Source organism: Teleopsis dalmanni, chromosome 2 (genome assembly GCF_002237135.1).
Source record: "Teleopsis dalmanni isolate 2A chromosome 2, ASM223713v2, whole genome shotgun sequence".
Taxonomy (NCBI): domain Eukaryota; kingdom Metazoa; phylum Arthropoda; class Insecta; order Diptera; family Diopsidae; genus Teleopsis; species Teleopsis dalmanni.
This window is the reverse complement of record NC_051847.1, coordinates 28408266-28429312: the sequence shown is the minus strand read 5'-3', so window position 1 is coordinate 28429312 and position 21047 is coordinate 28408266. Positions and strand designations below refer to the sequence as shown.

General features: G+C 29.9%; 2 protein-coding genes across 2 annotated transcripts; one reads left to right on the top strand and one right to left on the bottom strand.

Annotated features, from left to right (window-relative positions):
- The first annotated feature begins 538 nt into the window (after nt 1-538).
- Nucleotides 539-7841, top strand: LOC119680277 (putative sodium-coupled neutral amino acid transporter 10). The gene is made up of 7 exons (XM_038093015.1): nt 539-766; nt 831-1196; nt 2889-3006; nt 3110-3515; nt 3585-3733; nt 3789-3925; nt 5734-7841. Exons 2-7 carry the CDS (start codon nt 1110-1112, stop codon nt 7675-7677), a joined length of 2841 nt encoding a protein of 946 aa, XP_037948943.1. The 5' UTR covers nt 539-766; nt 831-1109; the 3' UTR covers nt 7678-7841.
- Nucleotides 7842-9388: 1547 nt separating this feature from the next.
- On the bottom strand, nt 9389-19496 carry LOC119680276 (glycogen debranching enzyme; the record flags this gene model as incomplete). Its single annotated transcript, XM_038093014.1, is given in 12 exon segments — nt 9389-9462; nt 9528-9663; nt 9732-10203; nt 10259-11100; nt 11271-11448; nt 11503-11822; nt 11886-12412; nt 12490-13893; nt 13954-14302; nt 14361-14532; nt 14586-14802; nt 19017-19496. Coding segments are annotated over 12 exon segments (5007 nt in total). The 3' UTR covers nt 9389-9423.
- Nucleotides 19497-21047: the final 1551 nt, after the last annotated feature.

The following is a 21047-nucleotide window of genomic DNA, read 5'->3' as shown; positions in this document are numbered from 1 at the left end:
ATGAATTGATAAGCGTTAACAATTAGGACACGTTTAAATGATAGTTTGCTGTTACCGAATATACCACACAACTAATCACAAATCATAATTATTACTCATTGAAAACTATTAATTAATAGCTTTATATAAAACCTTTGTATATCACTTAAGTGAAATTGTTAAATCTTAGTTATGTATTAACTTTATAATTGACTCTATTATTTATATATTTACATATATTGTAAAACAACCAATCTAATTTTTTTACTGCACATAAGTGCAATATAATATATTAATTAATTTAATATTTCTAATAAAATTATATATCGAAAAGAAATAATAAATTTTAAATTGTCATATTTTTACGTGTACTACTACAAAAAAAATTTTATGCGTACTGTACAGATAAATCAGCTGTATTGACTTTATTTTCTGCCATGCGAATAACAAAACAAAACAGAATAATAATCAACAAAGCAAAATTTTGTAAAAACATTTTAAACTTTCTTTTAGCACCTCTTCAACATTAAGTTTTTTTGTTAATTTGCTGACGTTTTTGATTGAGGTGGTCGGTCGGTAATATTTTACGTGGTTTTTAGTGTTATTAGTACCTTAATTTATTTCATTTAACAGTTGAGTGTATAATTATTTTAAAACATTTTCTGCTAATTAAAAACGGTATTTTTTAACACCTCATAAACTTAATTGGAAAATGTAATCAAAATTTAATAATTATTAACGAAAAATGTTATCTATTGAAGTGCTTTTTTAGGTATTTTAGAAAAATGTGAGTTTTTATTTAAATTTTTTACAACAATAAGAATATATTACATATATTTTTTTTTATATAGCAATCAATTGAGGATATTTACAAATTATTTGGATTCGGTATTTGGTTACGTTCAATGCACGCTTTGCTCTTATTTTGTTTAGTTAATCGAAATAGCGAAAGTGATTCGTACAAGCCTCCATAACACAACAACAACAACAACAATAATAATCTTTGCAAACAAGTTTTTGTGACCAAAACATATTTACTTCACCTGTTCATCCGCTTGGCCTAGAGTACTAAATTCGGCAAATCACACACAGTTTTGTTTATCTAAACAACAAAAAATTACATCTGCACGATGATGTCACATTCCGGGCATATTATGACGTTGGCCAACAGCATTATTGGAGTTGGCATATTGGCAATGCCATTCTGCTTTCAAAAGGTTTGTTTTATTAGCAAATATTTATGCTTGTTAACGTTTGAATTTTTTTTATTTCATGGCTTTAACAACAACATTGATCTTGCATTGAAACGAGCATAAAATCACGTTTTATTTTTAATTCAGATACATCTGTGCTAACAAAACTGATGTAAAGATGCGTTGATAAGCTAAATCGAAATTATAATTTTTTTTCTATAATTCATTTTAACACGAAGCTCGCTTCTCTTCATGTTTGAGTTAAAGATAAATTCTTTTAAATTATTTATTAGCAGCCAAAAAATTACGTGCCATGTTAGGAAAAAAACTGACAGACTTTTTATTGATATTGCAATAGTAAATGAAGCCAGTGTTGGCTATTCGTACAGTATAACTAAAAAATATATATGTATATAAGTTGTTGATTCGTCTACAGACTAGTCTGATCTGAGAACCTTATAAAATATATATTTATTCCAATCAATGTTAAAAATCTTCGAAAAATGAAATGGAAGCAACAATGCTTTAAAATAATACAATACAAATAGCTGTGACGAAGTTACGGACAGTCTTTCTACTATTGCCTTTATATAGCGTTTACATAAAGCTAACCAATTATATAAACCAACTTATTATTATACAATTACTCTTATTCTCTTGTATTTGTCGCACCCAAATTTTCAACTTTATGCCAGGGCAATTAATCTATTCACTACTTAAAATAGATGCATAGAAGTTCAGGTCTTATAAAACTCAGAGTGGCAATTCCTGCAGTTCTTTGCTTCGAATCTGTTTTTGTGCACTCGGATACATTTTCGGGCAACTCTGTTACAGCTATTTTTGCATGAGTTTAAAAAGAAATATTTTCAAATACAGATTACCCCGTTTTCCAGCTAATGTACTTTTTGGATAACTCATAAAATATTCATTCAATAATAATTTTAAGAGGACTTCCCTTCCTGGTTACACGCCTGGCTGTCATCCTTTAAACGTCGGCTTTAAGACTTCTTTAATTGATTCCTTAATTTTAAAATAGAAGAGTTATCAGACTTGTTTTCTTTAACGTTATCCGTGCACTAACTACTTCAGTTTTTATACCAGTTTTGGTATTCTCTTAGTTTGGCGTATACACAACATTTGTTATCCATGGTATCAAAATGAGCCCAACTTTGGATTTTAGAGAACTCTCTATCATCTAATCATGATGTCACTCATGTGTTTTTCTGTTCCAATGCTTACTTAAACTTGATTATTATAGATCCTAGGACCCAACCTATTGCCTTATTAAAGTGATCAGGTTTCTCCGCCTTAAAACTAATGGAATTTAATATAAATCACACCCATCCTCAATCCGTTCTTAACATTATTAAGGGATGGGATATGACACTGTGAATGTCAATTATATTGTGCTCCATTCTTACTCCTAAACAATTACTTCCCGTCTCACACTACCATTACCTATCCACATCCTAACCCATGTATACGTGTTTGTTATTCCTTTAATGTTATCTGCTTAATAGATCCGGTTTTATAAACTGAACTAACTGTGTCAAAGAGATTGATGCAATTGTTAATAGTCAATTTAAGCTAGCAACAGCATTCAATTCAAAGCACCGACTGTATTATTAATTATATATGTATATACAAATATCGATTATATATACTCTTTCAAAAATCATATTCTGAAAATTTTAATTAACAAAATTTATATTTTAGTGTGGTATTGTACTATCTGTAATTTTGCTCATAATAAGCGGTTGGGTTACACGTATCTGTTGTCATTACCTCATCAAATCTTCTTTACTTACAAGACGAAAAAGTTTCGAGTTTTTAGGTAAGCCAATATATTATAAGTATTCAAAAAACAGAAAATTTAAAAAACTTCTAGTAAATTTTATTTAAATATTACCAAATATTATCTTTTCACTTCAAAATAGGTTTCCAAGCCTTTGGATCATCTGGCAAACTGCTTGTTGAACTATGTATAATCGGTTACTTACTGGGCACTTGTATTACATATTTCGTTGTTGTCGGCGATTTAGGACCACAGATTGTCACCAATTTATTCACCCTACAGTATGAAACTACGAAACTGCGAACATGGATTATGATCGCAGTAACCATTCTTTGCATTCTGCCATTGGGTATGCTAAAGAATGTAGACAGTCTATCCACAGTTTGCACAGCATCTATTGGTTTCTATATATGTTTGGTGTTTAAAATTATTTTAGAATCTGAAGCACATATAATAGCAAATGATTGGTCTGATAGTGTCGTATATTGGAAACCAGCTGGTATTTTACAATGTTTGCCCATATTTAGCATGGCATTATCATGTCAAATGTAAGTAACTTTTGTGTCTATGGTACATAACCTTCTTAAAACTTCTATACTATTTTAAAATATATTCAGGCAATTATTTGAAGTTTTTGAGAGCATCAACAATCAGAGTTTAGAAAAGCTAAATGGTATCGTTCGTAACGCTACTTGGATTTGTACTTTTGTTTACATTGCTGTAGGATTCTTTGGTTATGTGGCTTTTTGTACGCAATCCTTCTCAGGTAAGTTCAATGATATAATTTTGTTATGTATAATTAATATGTATTATACTTTTAGGAAATATTTTAATGAATTTTTCACCATCTTTCGGTAGTGATGTGATTAAAATTGGTTTTGTGCTTTCTGTTGCATTTAGTTTTCCATTGGTTATATTTCCATGCAGAGCAAGCATATATTCACTACTTTATCGCAAGGTATGTAATATATTTATAAACATTTTCAAACATATACTCACTGCTTTATCGCAAGGTATGTAATAAATTTATATACATTTTTTTATAAACGTGAAAGCTTAAACTAGACACTCTTATCAGCAAACATCTCAGTTATGCGTCTCTAGTTTTCATTTTTCGTAAACGACCAGTATTGTTGTCTCTATCGGTATCCGCCTAAGTGTACTCTCACTATTTTATAAAATTAAAAACTGATGGATTAGATTTTTATGTACAATATTTTTATAAAGATACGTATAAAATATTTACAAAAAAAACATATTACTCTTCAACTGAACGACAAACTAAAAGCAGGTATTTAAAAATTCGACAAAACACTGCAAAATGGTATGGGTATAGGGAGTTAGATATCTTGAATCTATGAATAGAATTTCAACTGAGTGAAACCATTATTCAATAAGACACAAACTGATATGAACATTTAGCCATAAATACAAGTAGCCAAAGTCAAATAGAGAAGAACTGAAGTTAGGGCACACATTGAAAATGGACTTATTTATGCATGCTTAGAACGTGCCTATATCCTGATCTCAATTAAGCAACAACAGGTTTTACTGCACGAAAGAAACGTCTTTCATTTTTAAAAATATCAGGCAGGGATCTGTTAAGAATTTTGCTGTTAGACAACAGTGATTTCAAAAAGGACATTACCTTGGTATGGCAGGCGGGAAGCCTAAAGTATATCTCTCTGATGTTATCTCCATAACGTTGAATGTCGATGTATTCACTACATGAAGACATACGCAACGAATGTGAAAACGAGCATATACCTGCACCTGGCCGCCTATGAAAACGGTTAGAAGTTTAAAAAAAGAAGTCTTGAAAAACATGGGTTAAAAATTAGCTGTATGTCAACTACAAGAAAAATAACTAAATATCATGTCTGCATTGCAAGTTTAAAATGTATTTTTAAAAATATTTTTTTTTTACCTACATATAATGGAACAATATGTTCTACAACGAAAATCAAGCTAATTTATTTACAAATTAAATTGTTGGACTGTAAGTTGATAAAACTATTATTAAGTTTATAAATAGTAAGGTTTAATTAGAAAGTAGCAGATAAAAGATCCACAATTTTATACATTATTTATTATAATAAATATTTTTTATTTAAATCACGTCATTTTTAAGCTTTGGCCAAGACTATTTTGATATTTTCTAAATATGAGACTACTCATTTTGTTTGACTCTGCAATGTGTCTTTTATACATAGTAACAATTCTTTTAGTGGTCCGTGTTCGTTAAAGAAAACTCTCAGTTTAAAATCGCATGATTTAAAGAGCTGTCAATTTATAAGTATGTCCATTTTAGAGAAAGCTTTTGCGTTTTAATTATCATTTATTTTAAATAAATTTTTTCTCAAGTGAATCTTTTCGCTGATCTTACACAACTGTTTCCGATATCGCCAAATATTCATCAATGGTCCAGAAGTGTTTACAAACAATTATTGGTTTAATTTTCCGCATATAGTTTTTGGACTACAAGTAGTAATATATGACATATATTTCACGATATCCGAAACAGATGTATCATCAACCCCAGAATTTGATTAATTAAAATTTTCTCAATAGGGAGAATCCTTTTTTATTCGTAATGAATTTCTCATCATAAACCTAGTGTTAAGATTTCGATCTATCATAAACTCCTTATTAAACAAATGTTTTATAGAGTTTTGACATTGTGTAAATACTTTTGTGTGCTGTTTAATGTCATGTCATGATGTTTATGTCAAGATCCTTAATAATGAATTTTTGTTTATATTACAGGGTCATTCTGATGGTTTAGGCTACATTCCCGAACAACGTTTTCGAATTATTACTGTATTTATTGTTATATTTTCGTTATGTGTTGCATTAATGATACCTTCGGTGGAACTTATTATTGGTTTAGTCGGTTCAACAATTGGTGTTGTTATATGCATAATGTTTCCTGCGTCCTGTTTTCGGAAAATAATCAAGAAAAATTCAACTGAACGATCTCTTGCTCAATTTATACTTGTTAGTGGTTTTTGTTTAATGATTTTGGGTACGTATGCCAACTTAAATGCAATAGATGAAAAAAGTTCTGGAGCACATTTGGGTCCAGTGGATGTACAATTAAATATGAAAAACCCTACTAAAACACCAGCTGCATTATCAATAATTGACTTAGAAATGCCAAATAATATAAATGTAGAAGAACAACTAGGGGATAAAAAAAATGAAAAGCCTAAAAATGATATAAAAAATACGGAAGATTTAAAAATTGATAAAAATAAAATTCCACTTACTTTAGAAGTTGAAAACAAAAATTTGCCACCTCCTCTACCAGTTGATGAGAAGCATGATGAAAAACCTTCACCTAAAATAGAAATGCAAAATGTGCCTGCAATACCAGACAAATTACAAGTGATATCACCTATACCAGATGGCGTCTTACCACTTGGAGCTGCTTTGCCTATAAACAAGGAAAAACCTTCAACAGTATTCTTGAACATAAGTGCACCAACAACAAATTTTACAAACCAAAATATAATTGCACAAAATGCAACACAACAACAAAATATAGACACTGATGCTATTAAAAAGGATGATGAAATCGCTGCGGAGGAAATAAAAAATAATAAGCTCATAAAATCTGGCGATGAAGAGTTGAAAAAAACTCAACATGAATTAAAAAAAACCAAAGAACTTCTTGAGCGTACCGTAGATGAACTTAAAGAAGAATTGGCTAAACAAAATAAGGAGACACAAAATTTAGTTGTTGAAAAATTGGGTGAAGTAGTCGAAAAGGTTGAGCAAATCGAGCGCAAAGTCCAGCAACAAGACCAGCACCAACAATCAGGAAAAGAACAACAAAAAAGTGATTTGCAAGTAAAAGAAGCACCACAAGAACAACAAAAAGTGGAATCACAACCACAACAAATGTCACAGGAACCACATCAAGATAAAGTTCAAGTGGAACAATTACCTAACAATCAAAAACCAGAGAAACAAACGCAACAATCACCAGAGAACCATCTTAGTGAAAACAAACCGAACACTAAAGGCGAAAATAATGTGGACAGCGTTTTGCCTAAAACAAAGGGCTCGCTTTTAAGCATACTTTCAGATGCAGCCAACGATAAGACTGTAGATAAACAACAGGTCTATGAACCACTTTCATATAAGACTGGTGAACTTTTAGAACGCGCATATAATGGCAGTAAGTTAGACCAACGGTTACCACTGCCACTTGCATTGCTTATTAATGCATCTCAAGTAAAAGTGAATGAAACTAATAATCAAAAAATAAACACAATAACCAAAGATATTTTAAAGTCTACAGATAGTTTTAAGCAACTAAATCTATTAAATGGAACGAAAAGTAACGACGAAAACACTTTACCAAAAAATAATATTAATACCGATGCAAAGGAGCAGCAAAAAACTGGCAAGGAAACTATAGAAGCAATAGATCATGACATTTTACAAAAAAGAGTTGTAGGAGAAAATACGTCCAAAATAATTGCTCCTGAAAGTTTTAAAGAGGAGCATAAAGAAAAACGTTATAAACGTTCAATTGACCAAAAATCTATAAATTTTGATAAAATCAATAGTGACCTAGAGAAAGCCAATTGCCTTAAAGTGCCAAAAGTAGAAACAATATTAAGCTACGGTTTAAATGATGCCCACGATAAGAAATCGCAAATGAGCCACAATCTACAATCGTTCAACAATAAAAACAATTAATATATTAAATTACTATTATTATATATATTTATTAATATTTATAAAATTAAATTCAAATCTTTTTGCTAATATTAAAAATATACTAAGAAAATTAACCCACTGAAGATACTTAATACCCACTTAGTCCAAGACAATGTTAACATTAGAAAGTAAATAAAATTTAAAATAATTGTTATAGTTACTATTTATTTATATATAAATAATATATTGTAGCTTATATTTATATATATATACTAAAAGTAAAATGTTAATTAAGTTTATATGTATGTATGTATGTTATATATAGTATAGTACAAGTGTTCTAGTATCTAAATAAAAATATGTAAATATATACAGTCTAAAAAAAGTAATTTTAAATGAAATATTTTAATAATTCTATACCATTTTTACTATATTGACCCATTTTTCTCCATACAAAACGTAGAGCGGAGCAGAAATATATTAAACATATTTTAGAAGGATCAGTCGAATATTCAATGTACATATTTTCTAAGGATCGGTACCAATATTTTCCCAACAAAATATAGGATTTAGGATCAGTCAGTGACTTTAACTAAAGCGTAACCTGCTCTATACAACGGTATGACGTTGACATATCACTGCGTACTAGGAAAACATGCTATGAAACTCGGTCTATACTGTAATAACATTTATCGTAGATATGGCTCTTCCACCTTCTTAGGCAATGTCCACATCTTACTAATAGTAGACGAATTTTTTTTCTTTATCTATTTATGTTCTATCTTCTCTTATCTTATCGTAACTAATAGAGCTGTCATTCTTCAAAATTAAGAATCAAGCCAAGCTTATAAACTTGTCAGGTTAATACCATTGCATTTCTCCATTGAAGTGCAATAAGAACACAACTCGTGTGTTTCAGCATTGTGTGTTCACTGACCTCAACGTTTCTTTTAAGAGTTTGAGAATATAATCTGTGATATCACAATGGACCATTATTTCAGTTCAAGTGAGCTTTAATGTATAACACCATAACTTCAACCTATTTTATAAATAAAATAAATGACTTATAAAATAAATGAATAAACCCATACGAATCAAACATTAACTTTTCAAAATCATAAATCACCTGTTTCAATTATCATAAATTAAAATCTAGAACAGCCATTGCATTTTCTATATATATAGTAATAATAATTTCTGTACCATACTTTTGTAACTACTCAATTTAATTAAGCTAATAGCATGTTGTTGTTGGAACCCTTAAGGAATTGTAGGGGCTGTGACGAACGGCACTTGGTTGTTAAACTCTACGAGTGGCTCGGGGTGGTGGACCCGGCTGTTATTGGAACCAAGCTAATAGCATAATTATGTCCGCTGCAGAAATTGATTTAGTATTTTAGATACTCATGGGTTATGCAAAATTTTACACATGTGTAGATACAAATCTAGTATTAATAACTTGTAAAGTCTCATTTCTCTATAAATAAATTTTTATTAATAAATAAAAGACATAAAAAAGCATTATCAACTTTTTCATAACATTTCCAGAAATACATAGATACATAAATATTTTTTTTAACAATTATTTAAAAACACTGATAAAACCCTGATATTCGTTGGAACAATAAGATTTTTTAATGATAACAATGTCAATCACATAAAACTCGATTTTTCTAATTTAACTACACTACATTTTGAAATTTCAAGTAATAAAACTGCTTTGAACAAATATTTTTAAGTTGAATTTTTTCGTTTCATTAAATGATTTTGGATGTCGATCCATTCCTACACATCAGCACCGATTGCATGCAAATCATGTAATACCTGAAAATATATACTCGTATCATAAATATTAGGTTTTCTAATAGATAAAATAAGAATTTCTTTACTTCTAAAATTGTAGCAATGCTCCAGGCTTGAGTCCGGCATGAATCATTGCAATAGGTGCCATTTTCATTAGTTAACTCAGGTAAACCACGCCAATGTGACCTTTGTATTTCCTTTAAGTGTGCTCTTAGTATCGACCTACATAAATCGAAATATATCACCTTTTAAGATTTATTATTCTAAATATATTATTTAAATAGTATTACCAAGTTTCGGCTATTGTTTCATTCAAAAAGCCACACTTCTTTGCAAATATTAAACGTGCTCTTAAGTAAAAACCAATAGGCCATATCCATTCTGGTCCTTGATGATAATTGGCACCATGTGCTACTTTGCAATCAGTTGAGTCATTTGAATTATCATAATTACCACGATAATTCCAGTCACTAGAATCTAACGTCTTCATACCAAGTGGTCCCAATAAGTATTTACGTGCTTGTTCTAATGCTTTCCATGCATTTTGTGGATCGAATAATTCTGGTGCCACAACCATTGTTATGGGGAAATTACAACGCAACTGATAGTCCGTCCAGCCTTGTGAAGCACCAAAACTATCTTTGTAGATATTCTTTTTGTTTGCCAACGGCGCTTTTTCAATTTCAGTTACAAAGAAGAACTTCTCAAAATTATCTTTAATACGATCAGCCCATTCCTTATAAGTCCATTTGGTAGTTTGATCTAAAAAACAAAAATTATAACATAAACAATAGAAAATTAATTTAATTAATAACACCATTTGGTCCTTTGCGTTCGACGCCTTTAAAAGGTATAAATGATTTTTCACTCATGGATTGCATAAATCTTAGTACAGCCATTTGCAAACCAACTAATTCCACAGCACTGCCATCTCTAGGTGTAGCGGGACGTCCACGATTGCCAGCTTTTTCGGATGATCCCATTTTGTCCATCCAAGTGCCACAATTTGCAACATTGCCACCAAAAACAAAACCACTTTCTGGATGTATACCAATTTGATTGTTAAATCCTTTATCTGTCATATGTGCATCAATTTCATGACCAGCATTGTGCTCACGATACTGCAGACCTCTGAAGTGTACCTGCAACGCTTCCTGCATCACATCATATAAATATTGATCATGCTTTCCAGGGCCACAAGCAGCACTATCATCTGTTGGAAATATACGTGAAACTTTATCTTTTAAAATGTCCTTTCCTTGTGGAGCTTCATCGACGTATTGCTTAATGCTGTGTAGCCACCACCAGACAGCATCACGGCAGTTAAAACGTGGCTTTGTGCCATTATCCAATAAATTTGGTATCAAACCATGACGCAAGCATTGTCCGAAGCCTAATATAATGAAACGTGCTTCGTCAAAACGACCTGTTAGGAACATTAAACCGCGTAAAGCAATAAATGTATCGCGACCCCAACAACGCATATAGCCTGTGGAGAAATGTGGTAAGCCAGCTGATAGGGTGACGCATTGTTTTGGTGGAAAAGGTGGAGAAATATCTGGACTTAGAGCTGGTAAATTTGCTGACTTGCAAACTGTTAAGAACTGCAGTGTTCCTAAACCCAAAGCCTGTGGAAAACTGTGGCCTTTGCGTATGAAACTGAAAACAAAATTTTATTGAAATGTTTTTTTAAATAAATTATATTTTCCTAAGCTAAGGTTATTTATGATATCAATAAATTAAAACTATATTTTATTTGCATATTTTCTAAAAGAAGTAGAACATAAAATAGTTACGATTATAAAAATAAAGGATATTCAAAAACTTACTCCGGCATTAGTTCATAGGCTCGTACTATTAAAATATCATAAATGCCACTAACAATTGTATCGAAGTAGCAAGGTATCAAGTAGCGTGGAATATTCTTAATGGGCTCAAATGATTTTTTAAGCCAGGCTGATAACTTCTTAGTACTCTCAAAGTTATCCAATCTACCAGCAATGTAGTCTAAAATTTAATTTATTAAATCTACTCTCAGAAATAAGCGGTTTTTATTTATACCCATCATCCAATCGCCATCTCTAAGATTGTTACAAAATGGATGACCCAGATCATTCCGTGGTGAAATCTCGGTAAGGATTGATATAAATCCTTGTAAACCACAATAAACTATCGGGCCGTAATTGGGTATATCGTAAGCGGCACCTCCAAGCCCAAGATCACGTTCCTCTTGATCACAAGTAAAAAGTACGCGATTTAAATCTACCAAATCCAATTTAGATACAATATCGTGCAACTCCGTATAAATTACTCCAGTTTTTTTTTGGAGTGCATTTTTTAGGTTATTTAATTGTTCAAAATCTGCTTTAGGTAAAGATACTCTAAAAGAAATATATAGTTTTAAAGTAAAACGTTTTTTATATTAAATTTCAAAGCTAACCAACCTTACGGCAACTACTGAACCTGGATAAAAGTTCTCGAAATCGAGTTGAGTAACATTGCCATCTATATACGATGTTGTCTTGAAAATATTCGACTTTTCTAATGGTATATGTTCTTGTAAACGTAATTGGAATTGTGAAAAACCATTTATATAATCAGCATTCTTTTTCAATGGTGCCGGTCTGTCAAATGGTTTATCACCATTTATGCGCAAATCAGCCTCCAAAATAATTTCATTTAATGTGCCATCAAATCTTAAGGGACGCACACCAGTAGGTCCAGCATACGGACTAGGATATCCAAATGCAGTATGAGCTACTAAAATCACACTTTCATGAGTGGTGGGTGAATGACGAGTAACTGCCACAATATTTGGATCCATTTGATCAACATAGACTTGAGTAAAACCTTCTTCAGCTAATTGACCATGTAGTAAATTTAGTGCCCGCTTAGCAGCAATTATGCCTGTGTTACTAGTAACACTTTTGCCCCATTCTTGATACTGACGCTCTTCATTAACAACATGTATCTATAGAAACATTTGAATATACATAAAATTATATATATATATTATATGTATAAATAATAAAATTTAAAAGTGCTTACATGGTGAGGCACCAGCTCATCATAACCACGATTACTGCCAGTAGCACAGCAAGCCATTGATACTAAAGCTGCCGACGGCAATAAATCATAAACTGAACGCTTTTCCACTGGTGATGGATTATCATGTGTTAAGTCCAAGAATAAAGCATGTGCTATACTGGGTACAAGATCTCGTTTGGGATGTACATAGAAACCTCCTACAGGTATACCGCCATAACGATAAACCAGCCTTCCCTCTTCATGTGAGTCCCAAGCTGACTGTGCTTCTCTTATTAAAGATGTTATGCCCAAACGATTAACGAAAACATTATCTGTCGCATCTGAATTAGTAAATAACTCGGCCACAACATACAATTCAGGATTAATTTTACGAGCAGCATCAAGTAAAAATTCTGCAACATGTATAGGTGTTGAATGGCAATTATCCAATCGGACACCGTCGAAAATCTTTGCTGTTTTCTCCACATATTCAGTCATGTGCTTCCATAGATATGGACTATCTTCCGGTTTCTTGCCGAAACGTAATTTTACGCTGTCACCCCAAGCAATAAGCTCGCGCCTGAGATAAACATTACCTCGGCCGACCTGTTCCTCTGCAAAATCTCTTAGAGGATCACTATAACCCATTACCCAACCATTATGTGCCATAAACATTTTGCCCATATCCCCATGCATGCCTTCTTCTATCTCCGTTAATGTTCTTCCACAAGCTGCTAATTGTGTAAAATATTTCATAAACACAGGATGTGTTTCAGTAATAACTCGCACTTTCGGTCCATCACCCTGCACACGCTCGTAACGTACTCCGGCTAAACAATTCTCAATGGCATAGTTCAAATGTTCTTGCACATCATTACGAATTTCTTCATTCAGTGCTAACAAATGTGAGCGTAAAGTTTCAGAGCATTTACGGAAACGTGACTCCTCATCAAAACAGTCGCCATGGAATGCATTAAATATATCTAAAGCCAAATCCATATCAATAGTTGCGGCAAGACGACGATACTCGGGATTTGGTTTGATTTTTATTTCATTGAAACGTTCGGTTTTTGCGACATTCTTTGGTGGTTCTCGTGTACGCACCTGTGACATAAATTCGTTGGTATATTTCATGACATCGCATTGATATAACTCAAATATATTGACTTTCGGCAAGTAGGTAGTATGAAGTTGATATCTAAGAGCTTCTATATGACATTCGGCTTCAATAACTGCGGGAACTCCGACATGCTCGAGCAAACCTTCTGAAATATCTTCGCTACATTTAGCTAGCATTGCATCAAGCAAAAAAGCTGGTCGCAAATAAGGACAAGCAGAGCATGAATATGTGGCATCGGGATGATCAATTAACCATTCCGATTCATTAGCTGTATGATTGAGTACAATGTCACAAATCGAGGCAATCTAAAAATAAGAAAATAGATTTTCCGAAATTGCAACACATAATTAAAATTTTTTACTTACACCCCATTCTCGTCGACATTTCTTTATGACAGCATCTACATCATCAAAATCAATGGAAGAGTTCTTGTTGGCAAAGTCAGGGTTTACTTTTAACTGATTGCGCAACGAATATGCTGAGCGTGATCCACCCAATTCCTGTATGGGTGTAAAATGTATGACATTGTAACCTGACTCCTTGGCAACTTGAAGCTTAGACTCCCATGTAGAAATTGGACCAAGTAGTTTAGATATGACTGTTTGACAACGAACCGAATCTAATGGTAAAACTTTTTGTGCACCTGGTGGGCCAACATGAAGTATAGGTTCAACCTGTACATAAAGTGCGCCATCTGGTTTCTCAGCCGCAACACTAAAATTAGTACAAATTTTTAGAACAATTAATAACGTTCAATATTACATTTACTTACTTGTCTTTGTATTTAAACCAGAAATGAAATGTACCAGAAATCTTCAACTCCAATTCACTATAAATATCGGTATCAACTATATGTGCTGATTTATAATTCTCGCTTGTTATTTGTTTGCCGTTTTTCTTATACCAATGCAAAATTCGTTGAGAAGTGCGCACGAAAACGGCGCCTGGAAAGAAGTGTATTATTTATCGAAAATCTAGAGTTCTAAATTCAACTTACCTTCTTCAGGATAATTTGTATATAAAATAATTTCACGCCCTAGTAAACATTCATCTGGACGCACGCGTAGATTAGAACCACGCTTTAATCTATAAAGTATATTTTCTGCATTGGAACCCTCAGTTATGGGTATGCTACATATATCGTGTACTGCGCTCATTTCTTTTTCTTCCGTCTTAGTTACTTTTACAAAAGAACCCTCCACTTGTTGTAACAACTAAATGAAAAATAGTATTATAATTTTTAAAACATTTTGTCGTACAAGGAGTATAAGAGATAATAACAGAGTTATTGACAATGAATCGACTAACTTTTTCACAAATAATGACATCTCAAGATCAATTACAATGGACAATGTAGACAATTGAAATAAAGTAGATATATATTGTGAGTAATATTAGCATACTGAAAATATTTTATTACACATTTTTTTTAGAACTTATATAAACAGTATACATTTTTAGTACAATGTTATATCATTTATATTAAATAATAAACACTTATATATATTATAAAATGTTCATTAATGTAGTAATTGTGTTGATAGGTTGTTAACCGAAACTCCTGAATGCAAGGATATACTCGTACATATTATCTACTATATACATATTTATATATTTGATATTACCACCACCAAAAAGCTATATTTTCTGTTTATATATTAAGTCATATAAATGTATACATAAAAAAATTAAGAATCATTTCATTATTTACTAAAAGTTTTATGATCTATGGTCTATAAAATCAAAGCCATATATGACCTTATGTATGTTTTGATATATGTTTTGTTTATATAGACATATAATTGTGTATATATAAAATTTAGAAATTCTTACTTCATATTTTACTAAAAATGGTCTATGCTTTATGATCTATGCAATCAAAACCATATATGGTCTTATATGTCAATATAAGTTGCAAAAGCAAATATAGCCTTATAGGTCAATATAAGGTTTACTTCCTTCTTGCTTTTTTTCTTTTACAGTAAAAAATAACAGATATATTGATTTGCTATATCTTAATATGATTATAAGAAATAAGCGACTAAATCAGAAGGATAACAAAAGACAAATCTTAAAAAAGAAATCTTAGGTTCGAATATTTAATTTCATAAAATATGGATTTTTTATAAGGCGAAGTATTTTATTTTTTATTTATTTCTTTTTTAATACAAAATGGTTTTTTTTTTAAATTTTTAACAATTATTTGTTAAAAGAAATTTATACAGTTTCAAACTATATTATAAGTATACTTAATTTACTTAAAGGTGAAATCTTGAACCAGGAACTGAATACTATACTACTTAGCGATTTCTTGTTGGCATCGTATTAATTTCTTGGCAAATTTTTTATATTATAAATATATGAAAATGAATCTCTATGTTTTTTATTGAAAAATAAAAATAGCTATAAGGAAATAAGTGCAATTTGTAAATCCAAATTTTGCTCTTAGTAAATAAATTTTTATAGATATATTAGATTTATTTAGATATACTATATTTATTATTTCACTAATTTATGGCTTAATTACTTATTAAAAAAGGTTAAAAAAGTTTTATAGAAAGATTTTTACAAAATATTTTTAATTTATTTTTTTTATTGTTTTCTTTGCTTCGCTGTTAATTTTTAAATATTTTTTTTTTTTAAATTAATTTGGAATATTATAAATTTTGTTTTTCTCGACTTTAATATATATGGTAATTCATACTGGCGAATTCACAATTAACCCACAATATCCACAATCAAATAATACAACAGACCAAAAATTCGTTAGTGTAATACATCCGTTTAATTCAGCAGAAACAGTTTGAAGAAAATTCAAGACCTCAACTTTTACTTTAACATAAGTACTTAAGAAAAAATCACACTGTGTTTAACTATTAAGTAAAATTCATGTCAATTACTAAACCTTATAACTTCATTCACGCAAACTCAAAGAATACTGGGCTCAGCTCAGAAATACATATACATAAAAAAAATAAAAGTCATATTGTCAGCTAACAGCACCAAAAAGCAAAAAAAATAAAAAAATACCAGCACCAAAAAGACGAAAAAATAAAAAAGCAACATATAATATGAAATAATTTCATAAAAAAATTCTGCAAATTAAATTAAATATATATATATAATAATAAATTAAATAAATAAATATTTGTGTGTTTTAAAATTAATAATATGTATTATAGCAGACTTGGTATAAGCCTACGTATAGATAGTATAAAACAGTCAAAAGCTGATAAAAATATATACAAAAATTTCTATTAGTGGTCTAATTTAACTAAGTTTAATTTAATCTTATAACGAAACTTAATGCTAATAGCTGAAAATACTCTAGATAATCTTCATATTTTGATAATAGTCTAAGGGTCGAAATGAAAGGGTTGTTTGCTATGATATAAAAATACATTTTATATCTAACAGGAATTTTCAAATCATTAACAATATTGGTTATAACCAAACAAATACGCTCTAGTAGGTCCATAAATATGAAAAATATCATTACTATATATATAAAAAAACGAAGCCTTTTGATCGTTTATTAAGAGTGTGAATAGTAGACTGTGTACTATTACCTATCTATAATGCTATCATAATTATGCCTATTAACTAAATTATGCCTATAAATTAAATTATAACATCACAAAAAAATAATTCCCAAATATTTTCCCGGCCTACAGATTTACAGTTACAGTAAAGGCGAGGAAGCTCGCCTTTATATATACCAACCAACCATTGTTCTTCCAAATCCTAGTTCTTTGTTCTGAACCGAACAAAATTGCTCGGTTTTTACTGTATTTAAAAAAAAAGAAAACTAAAAAATATTTGCAAACTAATTTATATGAAAAATATGAAATAAATATTTGATTAGCATAAATAATTTAGATAATAAATTGCAGCAATTAAAGTTCTGATGAACAATGTATGAGGCATAGAAATTAAAGTATCTTAAAAAAGAATTATAGTTAATTTGGACAAGAAGATGTGAGAAAGAGTGGGTGGGGAATTGAAAGACTATACATTTCTGGTTTTTTTTTTGATAGATGCCACTTAAAAGAATAAAATAAATAAATAAAAAAAGAATTTATTGATATTATTATGAACTGAATGTTTTTACTTTTAAAAATACTTTTATTTAGAAAAAAAAAAAATATTTTTATTAATTAAAAATTATTTATTGTAATTAATTTTAAAAATGTTTTATTTTATTAAAAGAAAAGCTTTAGTAAATCGGTAAAGCTAAGTTGATTTTAGTAACTAAATTTAGTAGATTTAGTATTTAGAAATTAATTATTTTTTATAAATAAAATATTTAGTAAATCGGAATAATAATCATAGTTTACTGTTTTTTCTATTGTAAGTAGTGTAGACACATAAAATCTACATCATCCATGTCAATTTGTAACTTATCTTCTCATTTTTTTCATATCAAAAATCACAAGACAGGTTATATTGGTCAGTTGATTTAATTTAAATCAACTTATCTACCTACATATCCATATGATATGATTAACCGATCTTTACCAATTTAGAAATTCTTTTTTTATTTTCATTATATGACAAAATTATTAAATGCTTTATATAAATCTTTTTCCAACATTCAAAAATCCTGTCTAACCACCCACAAAAACCCACGTTAGAAAAGCCTGATTGCTTTAATCCTAGACAGAATATAATTACGTTTATATGAATCTTTTTCCATCATTCTTAAAATGTTGACTAACCACCCACATAAACCCACGTTAGAAACGCCTAATTGCTTTAATCCTAGACAGAATATAATTACGTCGTAAATGCCTCATTTTTCCTATATTTTGTGATCTCATTTGACTTCGTAGTCAACCTTCATCTTGATTTTTTTTTAGTAATCGCACTCAGACTAGAACGCGCAACACTTGAATTAGTTTTCAATGTCATCACAGATCGATTATTAGCCTGAAGTGATTGAAAATAAAGCAAGTGCTCATCATTCCCGCCACACGTGATCATTTTGCTATTTGATATTGAAGAAATGTAAATATGTACGTTGTTATTATTTTTTTAGTACTGGATTGTCTTAACTTCAGATGAAAAAATTATGGCGCCAGTAAATCCAACAACAAATTGAATGCATGTAGGTAAGAAACTACAGTTGCTTGGGTACTTCAAATAAATTTCATTTAGAATTTTAATTTCTTTAAGTATATAATTCTGTTTTAATTCCACTTTAAATGTAATTTTTTTTGGCATTAAATGATATTCATACAATATTTAATACGGTATTTTTATCAGCTTGCACAGCTAGAAATGCATTGTATTCTGTATTGTGTATGTGTGATTTTAATGCAACAATCTCAATCCAACAACAACAAATTGATGTTATTTTACCTCAACCAACATTAAGAATAACACACAAACAATATTAATAATGTTTTATATGTTTTAACTAACATACCTGCGGGGGCTTCACAGCTTGCGGGGGCTTTACAGCTTGCGGAGGCTTTACAACTTGCGGAGGGGGATAATAATGAGTAGGCTTTGGATGTGCTATCCCCATGTTTGTTTGACTTTTAGAAATCTCGCTTTTCGCACTTTTTACATTAACTTCCGCGTTCACATTTGCACTTTGTTTGATTTCCTGATCGATTTCTAATTTCTTCCTACCCTCAACTTTATCGCTTTTCGTTAGTCTCAAATAGGTATCGATCAGCCAACGAAAGAGATGGGTTTGCAATAGAATGCGACAGAGAATATTGAGCTTTTGCTGGGTAAATTTACACAACCAACGAAAACCTTCTTCGAGCATCGCCTATTTTTCTGGAATTATTTCAGTCTAATTGAGAGAGAATACAAAATTGAACTAATTTTGTGCAAACTTCCAGCTCGGCTACAATTTCTTCACTTTATACCAAATTACATATATTTCTTTTCATTTCTATGTATTGTTGAATATTTAATTTGTTTTCGTATTTTAATTAATTTCAGTATGAGTACAAAAATTAACAAAAAAATTAAACAAAAAAATAAAAATAACAAATACGATCTTTTCATTTTTTGTGGTCAAATTTATAGATATTAAATGATTCCATTCGACATACGAATATATGCAAACATAGTACAATACATTTATTATTATTGTTGTTATTTCTATTAATAACAAACATTTTATGGATTAATAAAATATTTTTTTTAATTAAAAATATTATAAAAATATTATTTAATGAAATTGATGCAAGTATCATATGAATATATAAAAGGAAATCAATTATTTTCGTATACATAATTAGTTACGAATTTTACTAAGGAACTAAATTGTTGATTATAATATATATTGATATTTATATATATATGTATAAAATATCAAAGAATATCTCAAATTATATTAAAAACTTTTCAGTATAATTTACTAAAGATGTTGAAAAAGGATATCATTTTATAAAAGACATTAAAGTACCCAATCATAATATTCAAATAAGCTTTAAACCTATATGAGTTCCATTCATATACAGGAAATCTAATTTTTTTCGCATATATAACTTTATTTTGGACCAAAATTGTTAAAAAATATCTACACATATGTTAAGATATCAAAAAATATCTCAAACTATTACGGATAATTTTATACTATTATGGATTATAATGGATAATGGAAATTTTATGATTATAAAATTTTCAATATCGTTTACTAAAATTATGGAAAAAAGGTGTTGATATGGAGATGTCTGAGTTGGTGATTCATCATCTTAACTCTATTATATTTGTAGACAGTTTTAGGTCACACTAAGAATAACTGAATACGGGACTTTATAATATGATGGATCTGATGTCTTTGTATCTGCCTGTGTTTATCAGATTTCGTTGTATTTTTAGGTTGCTGAGTGTTGGATTATTGTGACAGTAAATTATATTGAACAGTTTCAGTGCACGATCTTTAATATATTTTTCAACTGAATGACTCTCAAATCTCTGTGAATAACCCGCTCCTCTTACGTACCATGGGGTGTTAAACAGTTTTCTTAAGGCGATATTTTGCCCTCATTGAAGAATTAAAACAAAAAAAACGATGTCATTTTACAAAAGACATTAAAGAATCCCCTAATGTTATTTAAATGAATGTTGAACCTATGTGAGTCCCATGTTTATAAAGAAAAAAAATTTGATTTCTCTTAATAAATTAATTTTGGACCACTATTGTTGAAAATTTATTATTTATTATATTTCAAAAAAAAGCTTAAATAGGCTTAATAAGAATATATGTTCTATTATTTATATATTGAAAACAAATCATTATAATGATTTACTGAAATAATTAAGACAAACATCAAACACATTAACTTCAAGTCCAAATAAAATATTTCAACATTTTTAACAACTAAACTAATTTTTAAAAAAATATTAAATTAAGGTTAAGTAAATTAATATCGATTTTTGGTATCACAACAGATTTTTGAACCTATGTGGGTCACAGTACTATAAAGGTAGATGC

Excerpts from the sequence above, each read along its gene's own strand:
- LOC119680277 (XM_038093015.1), top strand. The coding sequence starts at position 1,110 with ATGATGTCACATTCCGGGCATATTATGACGTTGGCCAACAGCATTATT. Across the intron at positions 1,197-2,888 it reads TGCCATTCTGCTTTCAAAAG|TGTGGTATTGTACTATCTGT; the intron begins GTTTGTTTTATT and ends TTTATATTTTAG. Across the intron at positions 3,926-5,733 it reads ATTCACTACTTTATCGCAAG|GGTCATTCTGATGGTTTAGG; the intron begins GTATGTAATATA and ends TTTATATTACAG.